Source organism: Acipenser ruthenus, chromosome 24 (genome assembly GCF_902713425.1).
Source record: "Acipenser ruthenus chromosome 24, fAciRut3.2 maternal haplotype, whole genome shotgun sequence".
NCBI lineage: Eukaryota > Metazoa > Chordata > Actinopteri > Acipenseriformes > Acipenseridae > Acipenser > Acipenser ruthenus.
This window is the reverse complement of record NC_081212.1, coordinates 7,057,694-7,074,000: the sequence shown is the minus strand read 5'-3', so window position 1 is coordinate 7,074,000 and position 16,307 is coordinate 7,057,694. Positions and strand designations below refer to the sequence as shown.

Sequence of the window (16,307 nt, the reverse complement as noted above, 5' to 3'; positions counted from 1 at the left end):
CATTTTATCCCTTTGTCTAGGATTTGATCCCTTCCAGGGGATAAGAAGGTGGATTTTAAGGACCCCCCCGCTTCAGCGAGAGGGTCAGGGTGGAGCACAGCGAGGGCAGCGAGAGGGTCAGCATGGAGCACGGAAATGACTAGTGCGCTGAAATGTGTACAGCTGTTTGGGGCAGGATTACAGTGAAACAGTGCAGAACTCCCAGCAGTCTGGAAGCTCAAACTCCCGATTCTTAAGGCAGCCCTGTGTGACGAAGGCTTTGCAGTGAAACCAGACACCCACACAGCTCTTCCTACGCGCTGCCAGCCTGCAGACACAGCTAGGAGCTAAATTTAGGACAGCCGCTCTTTACTCAATGGTTCTTGTAAAAAAGAGCCAACCAACTCCAGAAAAACCACAACATGCGCAACACAGGCGTACTGAGAATGTTAGAAAAATGCTGATTGGAATTCCATTACAGGTCAGACCACCCATTTCTCGGGTCAGACCCGCATTAAAACCTACACACCCAGGACAGTCACTGTACAACCCACAAAATAAAACTGTGTAAGATCCATTGTGTTACCACTGACCTTCCATGTGCAAGACTAAGAAGGTTTAGAACAAACCGATTCATATAAGAGTCACAGCAATCAGATGCCTTTGGGGGTGTTTAAAGCCACCATCCAGAGAACAGGTCAGTGTTGCCATTTCCACCATGGCAGCAATGCTGTTGGATCAAATGAAAGCATACCCAATACATACCGTTTATTAGATTTCCTATGGACACTAGCTGCATTACCAGACCTTTTATAAAACATTGACACAAGACTTAATCAATTTACATCTTGGAGCTTTTACTGTTAGGATTATTATTTATTATTATTTATTTTACACAATCAATACCACGGCCTGTAAAATCATGCATCACAAAATAGGGGTTTATCACCGTTTCTTTAGGTGTGTGAACCTAATAAAAACTCCGCTGTTTTGCAGCACAGATTATTTATAAATAGCCTTATGTAAATAGTGATATTGCATTATTTCATAATCTGCATTTTAATATTTCTTACTAAATATATTGCTAAGCCTTTGAAACATCTAGCTTGACACAGCAATAAACAAGTGTATGACTTCCTAGAAATGCAATATAAACAACATCAACTCCAATGGAAAGGGAAGCTGTTGATTACTTTGCAAATACAAACAGTACATTTCCTAGCGAGACATTTGAGCTAGCAGACACCTGCGACGCCACAGCCGTAGGAGTCCATTGTAATTCCTGCTGACGGCCGTGTCTGCTGACACCACTGCAGCGACAGCTGCTCTGGAAACAGTGTACTGAACAGTGGTGTGAATATCCTATGATAACTGTTTCATTAAGAACCTTGCTAACACTGGCTCATTTTATTAACCTTACCAGCAACATCAACAGCAACCAAGACCATTACAGCCTCTTCTCTTCTGATAGTCTTAGAGGTCCACAATAACAGCATGTTTATATGAAGTATTTATATCAATAAGATGGTTCTCTAGAATGTTTTAAACCATTCATTTCTCGACGGAGTCTTGGAGGCAGGTAGGTGAATGCAGATTTCATGTTTTCTCTCAATAGGACACTGACCTGCTCTAAACAGAAACGGAAAACGTTAGGTAAAGGGAGAGAACCCGCAGCGCACAGTGACTGCACCTTTAAACTGCAGTGAGGAGGTGAATTGAGGCTGATGCGGAGGAGTGATTCAGAGTTATGCAATGCGCTTCCCCTCTGAAAGGATATGCGAGAAGCTGCAGCTCTGTGCCAATCCAGCCACAACGCCTCACAAACAGCGCTTCAAGTCCATGTCCTAGTGGCGGTTGCAGGAGTTCTGTATTTGCAGAAGCAGTGTCAGGGTGGCACCTGCTGCTCAGCTCAGGGTAGTGCCACGCCTCTCCTTTCAAGCTGGTGCAGTGATGACATCACAGGTGTTTGCAGACGGGTCCGAGGCTAGGCAGGGGTTTGCCAGTGCTCTTCAGTACCGGGCTGCTGCAATAGCAATACCGGGGCGTGCGCATCTGGTCTGGCTTTACGTACAAGGTGCATCGTTTCTGACCTATCCATGATGTAGATAGGCCAACGTTGAGCCGAGGTGAAGGATGTGTGAAGGGGGAGACCGTTCCATGTCCTGCTCTGTGTGTCGTGAGAAATATAATACAATAATAGTTAACCCTCCCCCTTCCAAATAGAGGAAGACCCCAATATATATATATATATATATATCTTTACATCAGCACACTGTCAGAGCATCATTTTCACAGCAGCTGCTTGCTGGACACTTTTATTATTACAATTTGCAGGAATTACATCATCGATGTGCTTTTTGTTTCTTATAAAGGTAGGGTTCAGAACACAGTTTTCTTACAGATTGTGAAAACAACAGTAGTTAGCTGTTACAACATGGTACTTACACACCCCTCTCTGGCACACTCACCTGCTGTTCATTTAGGTGTTGTTTTTTATTAAAAGTTGAAAATCTGACCAACCTGTCTCCCTCACAACGTGGTTCAGAGGAGGCAAAACAATCAATCATACTGCCACGCACTAGCCTAGAGGGAGCCACAAGGCTTGGTGCTGCCCCCTACAGTTAGCCAAAAGAGGTACATCAGAGTAAACAGGTACCAGTTGTGTTACACTGTTGGGTCCTTTGATGGAGTGTATATATATATATATATATATATATATATATATATATATATATATATATACACACAAAATTGTGTACAACAGGCACTAAAGGATTAATCTTGCTGTTCAACAGTCAGAATGGAAGCTTCACTAATAACTAGGTGCACAAAGATAGCTACTGAGTGTTCTGAAAGTGACATCACAGTCTCTTGTTCACGTGTGCAACAGCTTGGTTTTCATTGCCAGCGTTGCTGTGCCAGTCTGCGCTCATTTCAGACTCGAGTCAAGCTTGGTCCTGAAAAAGCCAATTCATACTGGGACACAGACCCAAGTTCAGCACTTCATCCAGCTTATTAATAACCCCACCTCGCAGGGAAGAACTGCCAGACCAAAGCACGCAAAAAAATAAATGTCTCTGCTGTTAATTCTATCACAAAACACTGCAGCGTGCAATTGAATAAAACAGGGAAAGTATAATATAATAAATAATACGGAGCAGAGCTTGTGTGGCTGGGCTTCGTTGAAATGTGCAGGGAGAGGAACACCGTTTTACAGGGCGGATCCCTGGAAGGACGATGGAGCAGATGCCTGCCAGGCAAACCACGCAAAAGCACATTTTTAAATCCATGTACAAAATAAAAATCAGGGGCTGGATTCTAAAAGCCTTCAGATCAGTATTAGCTCACTCCAATTCAAATATTAAAAACACATAAGAAACAAAGCATTTACCATCGTGCTAGTTTTGCACCATGTCTTAATGAAAGCCATTTAAAAGCACAGTTTTGTTTTGTGGAAAATGCTTGTGAGTATGGGTCCTGGTTTCAGTTTGGTTCCTGTGGTTAGGGTACTTGTGTTCGCACTACACTTTAGATTTTAGGGCTGTATTTATCTCACTGTAAAAAACTGGTTATTTCATGGTCTAAAAACAGGTGTTTCAAACACTAAAATGTTAAATGGTAGAATATTTCGTTTTTTATGTCCACCTTTTAAAGACATTCTATTTTCACTTTCAGTGATTTACCAAACAAAATTAAAACATAAATAAAATGTATAAATCACAGAAATGTCCTCTTGTGCTGGATAGAGGAATCTTTAACAGAAATATTATCGATTTTTGATGCAAGTGGTTTATTTTTTGTTGCAGATATTTTAAAGAAATCGTGCAGGTTTATGCACTGTGTTCAATCACACTGGCTGCCAGGTTCCTAAATGCAGTGTAACAGGTAGTGTGTCAAAAAGGCAAACGTTTGCTCTATTTATTTTAAGTGATAAAAATATGTATATTTACAGTATTCTTTCAGAAATGGGTAAACGTCACTGAAATCTGTGATAACCGTGAAGAAAATGCAGCCCTAATTATCTTGTTGTATCTCTTGGATGTGAGAGGCATGTAGTAAAAACATATTAGTGTTGAAGCACCTCTGAACACTGCAGACCAGTAACCCATTATACAGGAATGAGAACTCTACACTGCAGACCAGTAACCCATTATACAGGAATGAGAACTCTACACTGCAGACCAGTAACCCATTATACAGGAATGAAAACTCTACACTGCAGACCAGTAACCCATTATACAGGAATGAGAACTCTACACTGCAGACCAGTAACCCATTATACAGGAATGAGAACTCTACACTGCAGACCAGTAACCCCATTATACAGGAATGAGAACTCTACACTGCAGACCAGTAACCCATTAGACAGGAATGGATCTCTACCATGTGACCTTTTCATTTTCAGTATAACCATTTAACTGAGTTCTGCTAGGGTAGTCTTTCTGTAAAGTTGCTAGGTGCTGAAAGAGTTCTAGTCGTGCCACACACAAGTTTTAAAAAGTATTGTTGCATAATCCTGATTCAGGTTGAGATGGCATCACGGTTTTATTTTGTTTATTGATTGATTTAACCCTAGAAGAAATGTGAGCAGCTTTAGAACACCTCATGGAACACAAATCATCAAACTAGAAGAAGTGTCTGAACCACAGCACGCTGCTGTGGCTCCTTATCCATCCTCATTCACCCTCTATCCCCCTGGTAAGGTAGCCTCCACCCCAGCTCACACTGGGTGACAGAGGAGATGTCTGTGTTGAAGGGAGGCTTGGGTTATTTGCAGTTTATCTGCTCCATTCTTTAATGAACCGTGAAGACCCGTCGGAATCAGTCTTCGTGGGCTGCTTTGTAGACAGGATGTAACTGAAACTTGGTTGGTAAGTTATCATCATACAGGTTTGTGATCTGATGAAATACAACTCATCCATAATGAAAACTGAAGGCTCATCTGTACTGTAGTTCTCCAACCGTCCTGGGGGTGGCGCCAGAGACAGACCCATCATCTCCACACAAGTCTCAAATAGTGTTCCTTGAGGTTATTTTTTTTTTCAAACTCATTTATCTTATTGTTCCAAAAGTTTTTGAAGCTGGAGTGTGCGAGGGAGGACAAGCGGGTCTGGTTGAGAACAGCACCGTTTATTTGGCTTTGAATTAAAAAAAAAAAAAAAAAAAAAGGTTTAAAAAACAAAAACAAAACACAAACTATAAAACTGGAGGTTGCTGGAATCAACCCACGCAAACAGGTCTCCTGCTAGGATCTCAGCAGCCAGCGCCTGTCCCTGCATTGAAAAACAAACCACAGTTCAGAGAGTGATGACAACACAGCCCCACCCCACCAATAACCAAGTCAGAGAGTCAGGGCATCTCACACAGCAGCGCCGTGACACAGTTAGGAAGACACATACTATATGCGCAGTACAAATATGAATATGAATATGAAACACTGACGAGGTGTCCCGTCAGCTTCTGTAACGTGACAGTGAAGGAGCATCTCGGAGGAGTCTGGAGTTTCACCGGATCCAAACAGTGCTATACACAGACTGGTGAGATAGGGAGCGGTACTCACCCTCCTCCTCCTCCCAGCCCTCTGCCACTCCGGCCAGCTCGTAGTGCTTCTTCCTCAGCTCGCCCAGCTTCTGACGCTCCTTCTGCAGGTGGTTCTCCAGCTCCAGCACGCGCACCTGCCAGACACACACCGCGACGCAGTTATACAGTCACACACACTGTAGAGGGATTCCCAGTATTCATTACTAGAAACCTGACTAAAGTAGAAATAAGCATGGACACACTATTGATAATAATTGTGCAAGTGTAACACCAGTTAAAAGCTGCTCCAAGATACGAGATGCCCAGGAAAGGACAGCATGTCAGGAAACATCTGTCAGCAGTAACGGAAATTATCATGAAACAGGACTTACTCTTACTGCAAAACAGCAAAGGATTTCAACAGAACCAATCTATATTTAGAAAAGGCTGTTACAGTAACAAAAGCCAAGACTCTTCGAACTAGAATTACTACCTTATATTGAAAGTGCTCCACAGACCCCTACTCGTAAGACTATTAAAAGAGGAAGTAGCGGGGTTCCGAATAATACAGCTTTACACTTCCCCACGTTTTAAATAACGTACGTGTCACTTCTTTTCATTGTTATGACAACTTTTTATACTTATAAAACTTTAAAAAGTCTGTTTCAAAGATCTTTTCAAAACAGCCACACTGGAGTTTGAGATCTGTCCTCTAAATCACTGCATGAAGTAAATAAATAAATCCATCATTGATAGTTACTGCTGTGTGACAATGTGGGCAATAATCCTTACACTATCAGTGCACTAGAGCGGACAGTTTGAAAAGAGCTTTGAAACAGACTTTAAAGTTAGAAGTGTAAAAAGTTGTCAGGATGTTAACAATGAAAAGACGTTTTCATTGTTAACAGGTACGTTATTTAAACAGTTGTAGCAATGTGTGGGGACGTGGATCGCTAAGCTTTTCAGAACCCGCTACTCCTTAAACAAAAAGAAGCACAACGCTCTCAAACTCTGAAAGCCCAAAGGAGCCTCTCCTTGACTGAAGGAAAGTAAACCTCAGCTGCAGATGCTGTATGAGGAAAACGTGGGGACAGCCTGAGAGAGCAGGACCGCAGAGAGCCTGTGACAGGGTGAGAGACAGACCTGCCGTGTATCAAAGAGGACTGTTAGACAAACACAGCAATCTGTTGGATTACAAAGGACCCAAACCACTGTGCTGGACCACATTCCGTGGCTGAAGAATTGAAGAGGACAGCGCATAAGGACTGCGTTGATCACGTTGGGCACTGAAGAACCATCGTGGACCGAACGTCAGATAAATTAATTCTACAAGCAGATGACGAATGAGTCCGTGTTGCCTAGGACTGCTGAGTGCAACCTATATTACATTTTCCACATGAAACCTTACTACGTGAAATATAGTTACATTCAAAGTGAAGAATTAGTAAGCGCTACACAGTTTGTGAAAAGTAATTTTAAAATGAACCTTGATACTGCAAGTTAGATGACCTCATCTATGCATATGACCAGCTTTTAAGTGAACTTGCTCTTTGTAGACAAGTATATTTAGAAAAGTTATGATGCAAGTTTAATGCTATTAATTAACTTTGATTCACAGTAACCACTTAAGATGTATTTCCGATCTTTGAGATTGCTGTGCTTTAATAGTTCTGTATTCACTAAACTGCTGCTATTAACTGAAATTTCCTTGTCTGGTTGGGAGTGTTCACAGTGAATTTTCAATCTCTCCGAACTTGAATAGTATTTTCAATTGGAACTAATCAACTGAAATAGGGAAATGGAAACGAATCAAATGTTCCTACAACACTACAACATATCCTACTAAACTGGTCTCAAGTTTCAATATCTTGTGGGTGTGCTCGGGTCATTTTGTTAATTTTGAGACTCCAAACAAAAGACAAGCAAGTTACAGCATGATCAGCATGTCCTTACCTGGGAGTCCATCTCCTGCCTCTTAATCTGAGTGAGGGTCATGCTGGAGAAGTCCATGGTCTCTGGAAAAGCATAGGGAAAAACAGCCTCAGTTCCATCGCATGACAGTGTGGAACTGCAGGCATGGGCTGCTGTGGTTTTGGTTTGAGGAGAGCGGTTAACTCCAGCCATTTGTATAAATCTGGTTTACGACAGAATTAGGGCCCTATTTTGAAGTGCAGAGGCAATTTTTCTAAGATGAATAAAACAAATGCAGCAGTATAAAGCTAGGAAGGAACAGCTTAGTTGCAGAAAGGAGCACTCAAATGACGATGTTCTTTATTTTATATTGTATTATTGATAGACCATTACAACCTGCCTCTGCGCTCGCTTCAGAATAGGCCCCAGGAGGTTTACATACAAAAACAAAATGCTGGGATGGAATTTTGGTTTGGAAAATCTGGTTTTAAAATGTGCAGGCCAGAAGTATTTTTCAAAACCTGACATTGAAAGACTTCTAGCTGAAACCTTTGTGGTTTAGCACTGTTGTGCTAAATAGTTCCATTGTGCCGAACATGGACAGGCCCCATGGCCCGGTGTGGCCTGGCTCCCAGCGCACTCACCCGTGTCCTCGATCTGAGCCTTGCCATTCTTTGTTGAAGCCACGACGCTGGCGGTGGCCTGGTTCACCCCGCGGGAGGCCTGCTGTAGTCTGACCAGGTTGGCACTGCCCTTGTCAGCCTTCACCTGCCGGACACGGGAGAAAGGAGCACGTTTATTTACTTCCTGCAATTCCTTCACCTCATACATGCTTGGCTCTAGAGGTCTCCTCCCGTCGCACTGTTCAGGAGCAGCTTGCATAGCTTTAGAGCTGGAATCAGTTGCTATTTCAGACGCTTCAAACGACATATGCTTCTTTTTAGAAAATATTGGTTTTAGTTTAACGTTCTGATGTTTTCTGTGCTCAGGTGCTTTAGAGGAGTCAAGGAGGTGCTCTCCTGGAACCCTGGCTAGATCAGCCAGCGTGTCTTTTAAGAAGGGAGATCCAGTACATAGCTACACAGCAATGCAAAAAGAACCGTCATCCTGAATACTTGTTTTACTGGCTCGCCCAGCCTCGGGTACACGCAGCATTTACACGGATGGTCATTTCTTAATGTTGATCTGTGAAGAGGCATTAGAAGGCACTCCCTCTCGGTTGTACCCAGCGGCAGGCAGCAGGAGCAGGGTCCTGTTTAAAAGACTTACCTTGGAAGCGGCCACTAGCTGCGCTGTGCTGGCTGCGATCTCGTGAGAACACACCATCAGCTCCTCGAACTTGCCCTTGCCCTGGACGACCAGGTCTGCTGCATCTCTGAAAGAGGGCAGCACAGCGGATCACATGGGGGAGAGTGCAGTGATGGGAGACAGCGAAGGGCTGCCAGCATATCAGCACAACTTCTGCATTAAAATGACACTAGAGGGATATTTCCAGAACCGGATTAATACACAGATCTCTGAATTGTTTGGAGTGGTGTATTTACTGTTACTAAGTATTAACAATATTTAAAATACAGAAGTTTTATCAAAATCAAGGAAACGATTATTATTTTTTTATATACATTAGGAAACACTGACTTGTGACTAAAGGTATGGTTTAAAAGGATGTAATTTCGTCGCCATCTTACACCATCACCGTGGCTCCATAGCCCACAGCCTTGGAGGCTGAGATCAGGCCCTCTGTCCAGCGGGAATTCTTCGCATAGAACTCCTTAGTCGATGCTGCCCCCTACAGATTAGACAGAAAATCACAGCACAATATTAACCTTCAACCTCAAACTACTAATTGAAACCATCAATGCAAGAACAGTGAAAAGCTCTTAAACATGACCATGTTTGTACACAGTCACTTTGATCACATACATCTGTTGATTCAATAAAGCATAAAAGGTTTTGCATTACAGCATGCGGTTGATTCAATTAACCAGTGACTCTATTAAGCAGCTTTCATCTTCAGATATCAAACAGTTACATGCAATGTGACATAAAAAGTCAATATAGATCTAAGTTTCAAATGACAAGTTACCAGACCCCTCCAAGCAGTATTGACTGTTCCCTTGTTAGAATCACAGCCCGTCAGAAGCCTTTTTTTATTCTCGGTTTGAAAAACAGCGATTGCTTCATTTATTTTTCTTAAAATGATCGCTTGCAGTTTGGAGACAGGTTTGTCTGCAAGCTACCACCCAATATTTTGAACTAAACACGTAATCAAGTTTCCGTGAAGACAGATTCAGCGTGGAATGACGTGAGCGCTGCGCCGCACTCACCCTCCCGCTCTCCACGATGTCACGCTGGAGGTCCTTGGAGGACAGGATCAGCACCTTGATCGCCTGCATCAGGTCAGTGCAGGAGGCCAGGATCCTGCCCAGAAAAAACAGGATGAGCTGAAGCTGCCGCGGCAAACACACTTCCCTTCGAAAACTTTACCAGCACATTTCCACAGTATCTTTGCAGCCCCCACCCCCATGTAATATGTATTTAACAGTTTACCCTAGTTTGCCGTGTTTTTTTAAATATGCTTTGCCATACTTCTTTAAGCTTTACAATGCTGACCTATGCTGTACCATGCTTTCACTGTGCTTTATTACACTGTGGGAAACGTCAGGAGGTGCTATAGGGTTGCATCTGCATATTCCAAAGTACTATGAAGTATAATACAACAATCCACAGGAGAAAAGGGACACCAGTGAGACTAATGCTAATAACATGTAAGAAAATACAACATTATAGTCTTGCATCGAATTCCTTTAACTGCATTCAGTAGCATTTTCACCTTCATGTAGTTATCCAGGAGAGCTCTGATGTGATTGAATGCACCCACTCCTGAGCTGAACACCTCCAGCCTGCCTCTCAGTCCCCTCTCCAGCAGAGAATGAGGTGCATCAAGTTGTTCGGTGGTTTTGTGATGCAGACTAATGTACACAATGTCCCCAGTCTATAAAATTACTCAGTCCCTTTAATTAGCTGATGAAGTGGGGAGAAAAAATACAAAACTGAAGAGAGTGGCGCAGACTGACCTCTCATTGACCTCCATTTTGATCCCGGTGTCCGCAGCTCGGGCCTGGCTCAGCATTTCCTGTTGACAGAGACAGCAGCAGAGCTTGTGTCAGCAGAACAGGACAGGAAATCAGAACAGAGGCTCTAATCTCTGTACCCAGTAGAGTCCAGAGAGAGAGACCCACGCACTGAAACTCACTGAATCAACTCCTGACACTGCCCAGAGAGAGACCCACGCACTGAAACTCAATGAATCAACTGACACTGCCCAGAGAGAGAGACCCATGCACTGAAACTCACTGAATCAACTCCTGACACTCCCAAACCCACCGAGAGCATGGGCTGAAAGCACCAGAGACTCCACTCCACCGATGCCCTGGTTTTATACAGAACGACAGAGCAACAGAGGAGCCGTCATTGTACTACAGCCAGCACTGCTGTCCCACTGATTTCTATGAAGCTAAGTCATTCTGTTATTACTCAATTACCGGTCTCTACAAGACAGATACTGCACTGGTGTTGATCCCGAGCGTGTATGGCGTTCTTTGTTCTGTATTCCAGCTGTGTAAAAACGCTGGTCCTGGGTTGGTGTGTGCAGTCCCTGGTTCACTGCCAGACTGTTCTCCGCTGTTGTTCCCGGCTTCCACTCTCTCTCCCCAGCTGCGCTCTCCATAGCTGGCAGCTCCAATGGAAACAAGTGGATCGAATGACAGCAACGATATGTACAGTTGACACTGTTGTGGTGCAAGCATGTCTGGGTGTTTACCTCAATTCTGGCTGCTGCAGACTCCACTGCTGCTGAGGTGGCTGCCAGCTCCTGCTCCACCAGGTCCCCCAGCTCCCCCTGGTTAATGTCCAGACCCTTCGGTCTCAGCTCCTGAGAGAGAGGGAGGGAGAGAGAGAGGGAGAGAGAGAGAGAGAGAGAGAGGGAGGGAGAGGGAGAGGGAGAGAGAGAGAGAAGGAGAGCGCACAGAGTTACGATCAGCAGAACACTGCTTCCAGCCATACAGACAACCTCTGCTTTTAGATGAAGAAACACAACAAAAGAATAGAATAGAGGTAAAGAATACATTTAATCCTCTCTCTTTTGAAAAGATAAAACAAATGGGTTCCCAGGTGTTTGCAATTAACAGCTGCTGTGCAGGGCACCAGCAAACCAGATGTCATGCTGTCATTTTATTTACAATATTTAACTTGGAAAAGCATTAAGAGGAGCCAGATTCTTAACATGCGTGTCCTGGGAAAGTTTAAATGAAACGGCAGTTTTCAAATAAAACAAGGCAAGACAAAACCACGCTTAGTACAAAATACTGTAGAGTCAATGGCTTGTCAGAGCCCTGCTGGGCTGCACACTTGACAATGATGACAAGTTCTCCTGCTCTCACCTCCCCGATGCTGGTGATCCTGGTCAGGCCCTCCCTCAGCACGGTGCTGTCAGCGCTGCCCAGGGTCTCCTCCTCCTTCAGCAGCCGCAGGAACGCCAGGGCGTCCCCCCCACAGGACTTCACAGCCTCGGAGAGCACTGCGAGCAAGCACAGGACACAGAGCGTTCACTAACACAGCGCCCCTGGTGTTTCACTGACACAGGACACAGAGCGTTCACTAACACAGCGCCCCCTGGTGTTTCACTGACACAGCACACTGTGGGAAGTCTGTACATGTGAGTCCAACAGGCAAAGTATACATTCAGAAAATAAAATAAAAAAGGGTAACCCTGATGCCTTTTCTCTCTCGTGGTGTGATGTACAATAATGAACCTCAAAACATTAGTGTATACTGGGATTCTTCAAAGATATTAAAGTTACAATATTAAAAAAAACAATGAATTTCACCAAAGTCCTCATCGTCAAGACACAGATTTGCGTTTGATGGTTTCCTCATACTTACTGTCTGCCTGCTCCAGGGGGGCCATGTGGGAGGTGGCGCTGCCCTGCACGATCGTGTCCCCCACCAGGTGGGCCAATTGGGCGACCGCCCGCAGCAGCTCGCTCACATCTAGAGCACCCGAGAAAGAGGAGGATTACAACGATTCGCTTTGTTCATGGATTGAAGACGGAGAAGAGGTCCCCTGCCCAGGCAGTGCGAGGGTCTCACCTGTCGGGTCGCTCAGGTACTGCTGCTGGCCCGCCTGTAGCCTGTTGAGGGACTCCAGCGCAGCCTGGCTTCTGGATACCAGGTAATCTGGAGAACAGAGAACAGGAGCAGGTGAGGGGTCTGTTCAATAATAGGTCAAGAGGCTTTAGACTTTAGCCCTTGTGTCTGTGCATGTGTGGGGACTACTAGAAGTTTATCATCACCTGAGCCAAGACAGTAAACATTACATCTATTAAACATTACATCTATTACCATAAAATACATTTGAACAGATCTATTTATTACTGTAATCTTGTTAATCAAAACATTAGAGAAATCTCTAGCAATAGCTGTGTGCTTTGCTGAAACATGTTGCAATGTCTTGCTAGTTAAAGACATGTTTCAGTTTCTCTGCTTGTGATCCATTTCCATGCTGCAATACTATCCCCACAGAAATGGCAGCAAACAGACAGAGCGGTTCAGCCAATGCATTTTATCCTTGTAGGGCATCTGCTTTTGCGAAATCTTCAGTTTCAACTCTTCAATACCCATATTGAGCTTGTGCTTCTAGAGGCAGTAAAGCCGCGATTAATTTAAAAAGCACAGCAGAGAGCTGCTGAAGCGCGAGGGAGGGTCAGCGGGCGAGTGGCTGACCTGCGGAGCTGGTGCAGCCGATGTGAGTGGGGTGTTCGAGCCGGGCCAGCGCGTCCTGGATGATCCTCTGCCCCTCCTCCACGCTGCTCCTGAGCAGGGCCAGCCTCTCCGCTGCCAGCTGCCTCTCCAGGGCCTGCTCACGGCTCTCCTGGAAACAAAGCCAGTTAACAGCAGCAGCAACTCCTTCTCATCACCGCTTTGGTTACAAGCATACTTTGCATCTAAAAACAACTGCTAAGCGACTCTTCTATTGAACTCAGCAGTGAAACTAATGTTAACTGGCTCTCCAAACACCTAATTTTTATACAGCTTGCTATCAAACAATGCCTTTTGTTGCATTTCTCTCCTCTTTGCATTCCCTTCTACTGGTGGAAGGAAATAACACAGCTATTCCCATAACCCCAGTTTTTACACCTTGCAGAATGCAGAGTGGGAGACAGTGAGAAATCCAGCCTTGCCTTCTCGTTGAGCTGGTTCTGCAGCGCCTCTGCTGCTTTCACTGCACTCTCCCGTTCGCTCGACAGAGTGCTCTGCAGCTGCTCTAGCTCCGCCCCCAACACAGAGAGCTCCGCCTCCTTCTGCGTCACTGCCTCAGCCAGCCCGCCCTTGTCCTGCTCCAGAACCTCGATCTTGGAGCTCAGATCCGTGCTCATCTGAGAGAGGGAGGGAGGGAGGGGGCGAGGGATAGTCAGAATAGTCAGGAATATTATGGTGCACAGCAATATCCAACATAGACCCCCACTACCATCAAACATCAATGGTTTATCAGAATAACAATATGTAGCATTTTCACAAATGTTTTAATAAGCTCAGGAATGTCAATAAGACTCCTATTGCATAGCAGTTTCCCCAATTCCAGAATTTAATACAAGTCTGAATAGCCACAGTAGGTTAGGTGTGTCTTATAGTAAAACCAGGAATGGATCAAACAGCTTTGCAATGGGAGTCTTATCTCTATTCCTGAAGCTGCAACATAGTTCAAATGTTTTAAATGCGACACCCTTTCGCACATTGTGCAGATTTCTGAAGCAGGCGGGCGAGTGCTGTGAGGAGGAAGGTGTGATCCTTACCTGCTGTGAGGAGGTGATGGAGGCCCGCAGTGTGCCCAGCTGCTCTCGACTCTCAGCCAGCTCTCTCTGCAGGACCTGCAGCTTCTCACTCTGCTCTTTCTCCTGAGGAGGGAGAGGAACCACAGGGACTTCTTTACAAGAGCGTCCCAGGGGACACAGGGACATAGGCATGCTCTAAACTCCTGCTCTATACAGTTACAAACAAGCCTAGACCCCAGGGCTCATGAGCTTAATAGCATCATAGCTAAAAAATAACTAAGATTAGCACTAATATAAAGGGAACATTAGGTAATCCAAGACTGGATTACCTAATGTAATGGATTATGTAATGGATTATGCACATTTGTGTACGTTTCGCTCCAGTTCTAATTGCACACATGGACCCGTTCTAAGTCAGGACTTTCTGAAGCTCAATTCTAATTGTAGACCCTCCCTGGTGGCCACATGTGAGAACCTCTCTTCTGGAATGTGTTCTAGAATGCACAACGTTGCATTGTAATAGTGTTTCATTGTCCTGTGTGCCTGTGTGCTGCACTCACTCTGTGCTGGCTCTCCTCCTGAGCCTCCTTCAGCTTCTCCTGCATCTCCCTCCGGACACTCTCCACCTCGTCCTGCGCCGCTCGCGCCACCGTCACCTGCCTGGTCACCTCCGCATTCTGAAACACCAGGGGGCGCTCTTAACAGCAGCGCATCTATTTACTATTCAAATCGGGTTCATTGGAAAAGCCATATGATGTGAAAACATCCCGGGCAGGTTTAAATGATCACATAACAAATAAAACACGGACTCTCTTTAAGGCTACATTAATCCTGCTGGAACAGCATTACTCCATTCTTCCCAGAAGCTGTATCTGCTTGTGTTCTATTCCTCGTTCACTTATGCTAAAAACACAAAAGACTTTGACAAAGACTTCTCATCTTTTCAGTAGTGTTAAATATCTTGGCTGTGAATGTTAACACGTTTTGGATGAGCTTGTCCATTCGGCCCATCAAGTCTCGTCCCTTGTTAGCACACCATTCTTCCATACTGGGGGGAACTCATTTAAAAGCACAGAATCATGTCTTTTTTTAAATGTTCCCAGTGTTTTAGATCCTACTCCTTCATCTGGTAAGCTATTACATGCATTTATAACTCTGTGTAAAAAAGTGCTTCCTACCTTCTGTTCTAAACTTTCTTTTGCTCAGCTTCCACTTATGCCCTCTTGTTCTTCTCTCTGTGCACACAGTGTTCTAGGTGGGGTCTAACTAGTGCATTGTATAATCTTAGCATAGCCTCTCTAGACTCGTATTCCATGCTTATTTATGAGAGGCATCAAGTCACTAGATACTCGACAGGGTTACCTTCCTCAGCAGCTCGGCGTGGCTCTGCACTAGCTCTGTGTACTTCTCTTTCAGTTTGGCGTATCTCTGCTCGTTGGCCTGGGCTTTCTCTGAAACACACAGACAGAGCGCTGTTAAGAACCACTGGCCCAGGGAGGATGAGGGAGGTGCCCACAAAGAGCCGTGTGTACCAGGGAGGATCAGGGAGGTGTCCAGGTTGAGCCGTGTGTACCAGGGAGGATCAGGGAGGTAACCAGGGAGGATCATGGAGGTGCCCACGAAGAGCCGTGTGTACCAGGGAGGATCAGGGAGGTAACCAGGGAGGATCATGGAGGTGCCCACGAAGAGCCGTGTGTACCAGGGAGGATCAGGGAGGTACCCAGGATGAGCCGTGTGTACCAGGGAGGATCAGGGAGGTACCCAGGGAGGATCAGGGAGGTGCCCACGAAGAGCAGTGTGTACCAGGGAGGATCAGGGAGATACCCAGGGAGGATCAGGGAGGTACCCGGGATGAGTGATCTGGTGCAGACCGCATGCATTTCATGTCCTTTCTGTTGTTGAATTTATACTTTTTTTTTTTTTTTATTGGAGTAATTTCAAACTCCATTCACTACAATCTAGGTTTTTTCTATTGTCATCAGGTGCCGCACAGTGTAGTATTAACCCACTGGGCGTAACCGAGCACACAGAAAAAAAAAAAAAAAAAATTCAATGAGAAATATG

General features: G+C 44.8%; 1 protein-coding gene across 2 annotated transcripts in view; it reads right to left on the bottom strand.

The window, feature by feature from the left end:
- Nucleotides 1-4,505: 4,505 nt before the first annotated feature.
- LOC117429441 (huntingtin-interacting protein 1-like) overlaps nucleotides 4,506-16,307 on the bottom strand; it is a 45,690-nt gene continuing 33,888 nt past the window's right edge. For both annotated transcript variants that reach the window (XM_058998260.1, XM_058998261.1), the window contains exons 15-31: nucleotides 15,606-15,694; nucleotides 14,804-14,920; nucleotides 14,265-14,366; nucleotides 13,653-13,847; nucleotides 13,195-13,342; nucleotides 12,562-12,648; nucleotides 12,355-12,462; nucleotides 11,853-11,989; nucleotides 11,234-11,344; nucleotides 10,488-10,546; nucleotides 9,738-9,831; nucleotides 9,099-9,199; nucleotides 8,680-8,785; nucleotides 8,055-8,178; nucleotides 7,453-7,514; nucleotides 5,540-5,654; nucleotides 4,506-5,252 (exon numbers count right to left, since the gene is read on the bottom strand). In XM_058998260.1, coding sequence (XP_058854243.1) covers nucleotides 5,233-5,252; nucleotides 5,540-5,654; nucleotides 7,453-7,514; nucleotides 8,055-8,178; nucleotides 8,680-8,785; nucleotides 9,099-9,199; nucleotides 9,738-9,831; nucleotides 10,488-10,546; nucleotides 11,234-11,344; nucleotides 11,853-11,989; nucleotides 12,355-12,462; nucleotides 12,562-12,648; nucleotides 13,195-13,342; nucleotides 13,653-13,847; nucleotides 14,265-14,366; nucleotides 14,804-14,920; nucleotides 15,606-15,694 — 1,775 coding nt within the window. In that variant the 3' untranslated portion in view covers nucleotides 4,506-5,232. The remainder of the gene's footprint in view (nucleotides 5,253-5,539; nucleotides 5,655-7,452; nucleotides 7,515-8,054; nucleotides 8,179-8,679; nucleotides 8,786-9,098; nucleotides 9,200-9,737; nucleotides 9,832-10,487; nucleotides 10,547-11,233; nucleotides 11,345-11,852; nucleotides 11,990-12,354; nucleotides 12,463-12,561; nucleotides 12,649-13,194; nucleotides 13,343-13,652; nucleotides 13,848-14,264; nucleotides 14,367-14,803; nucleotides 14,921-15,605; nucleotides 15,695-16,307) is intronic.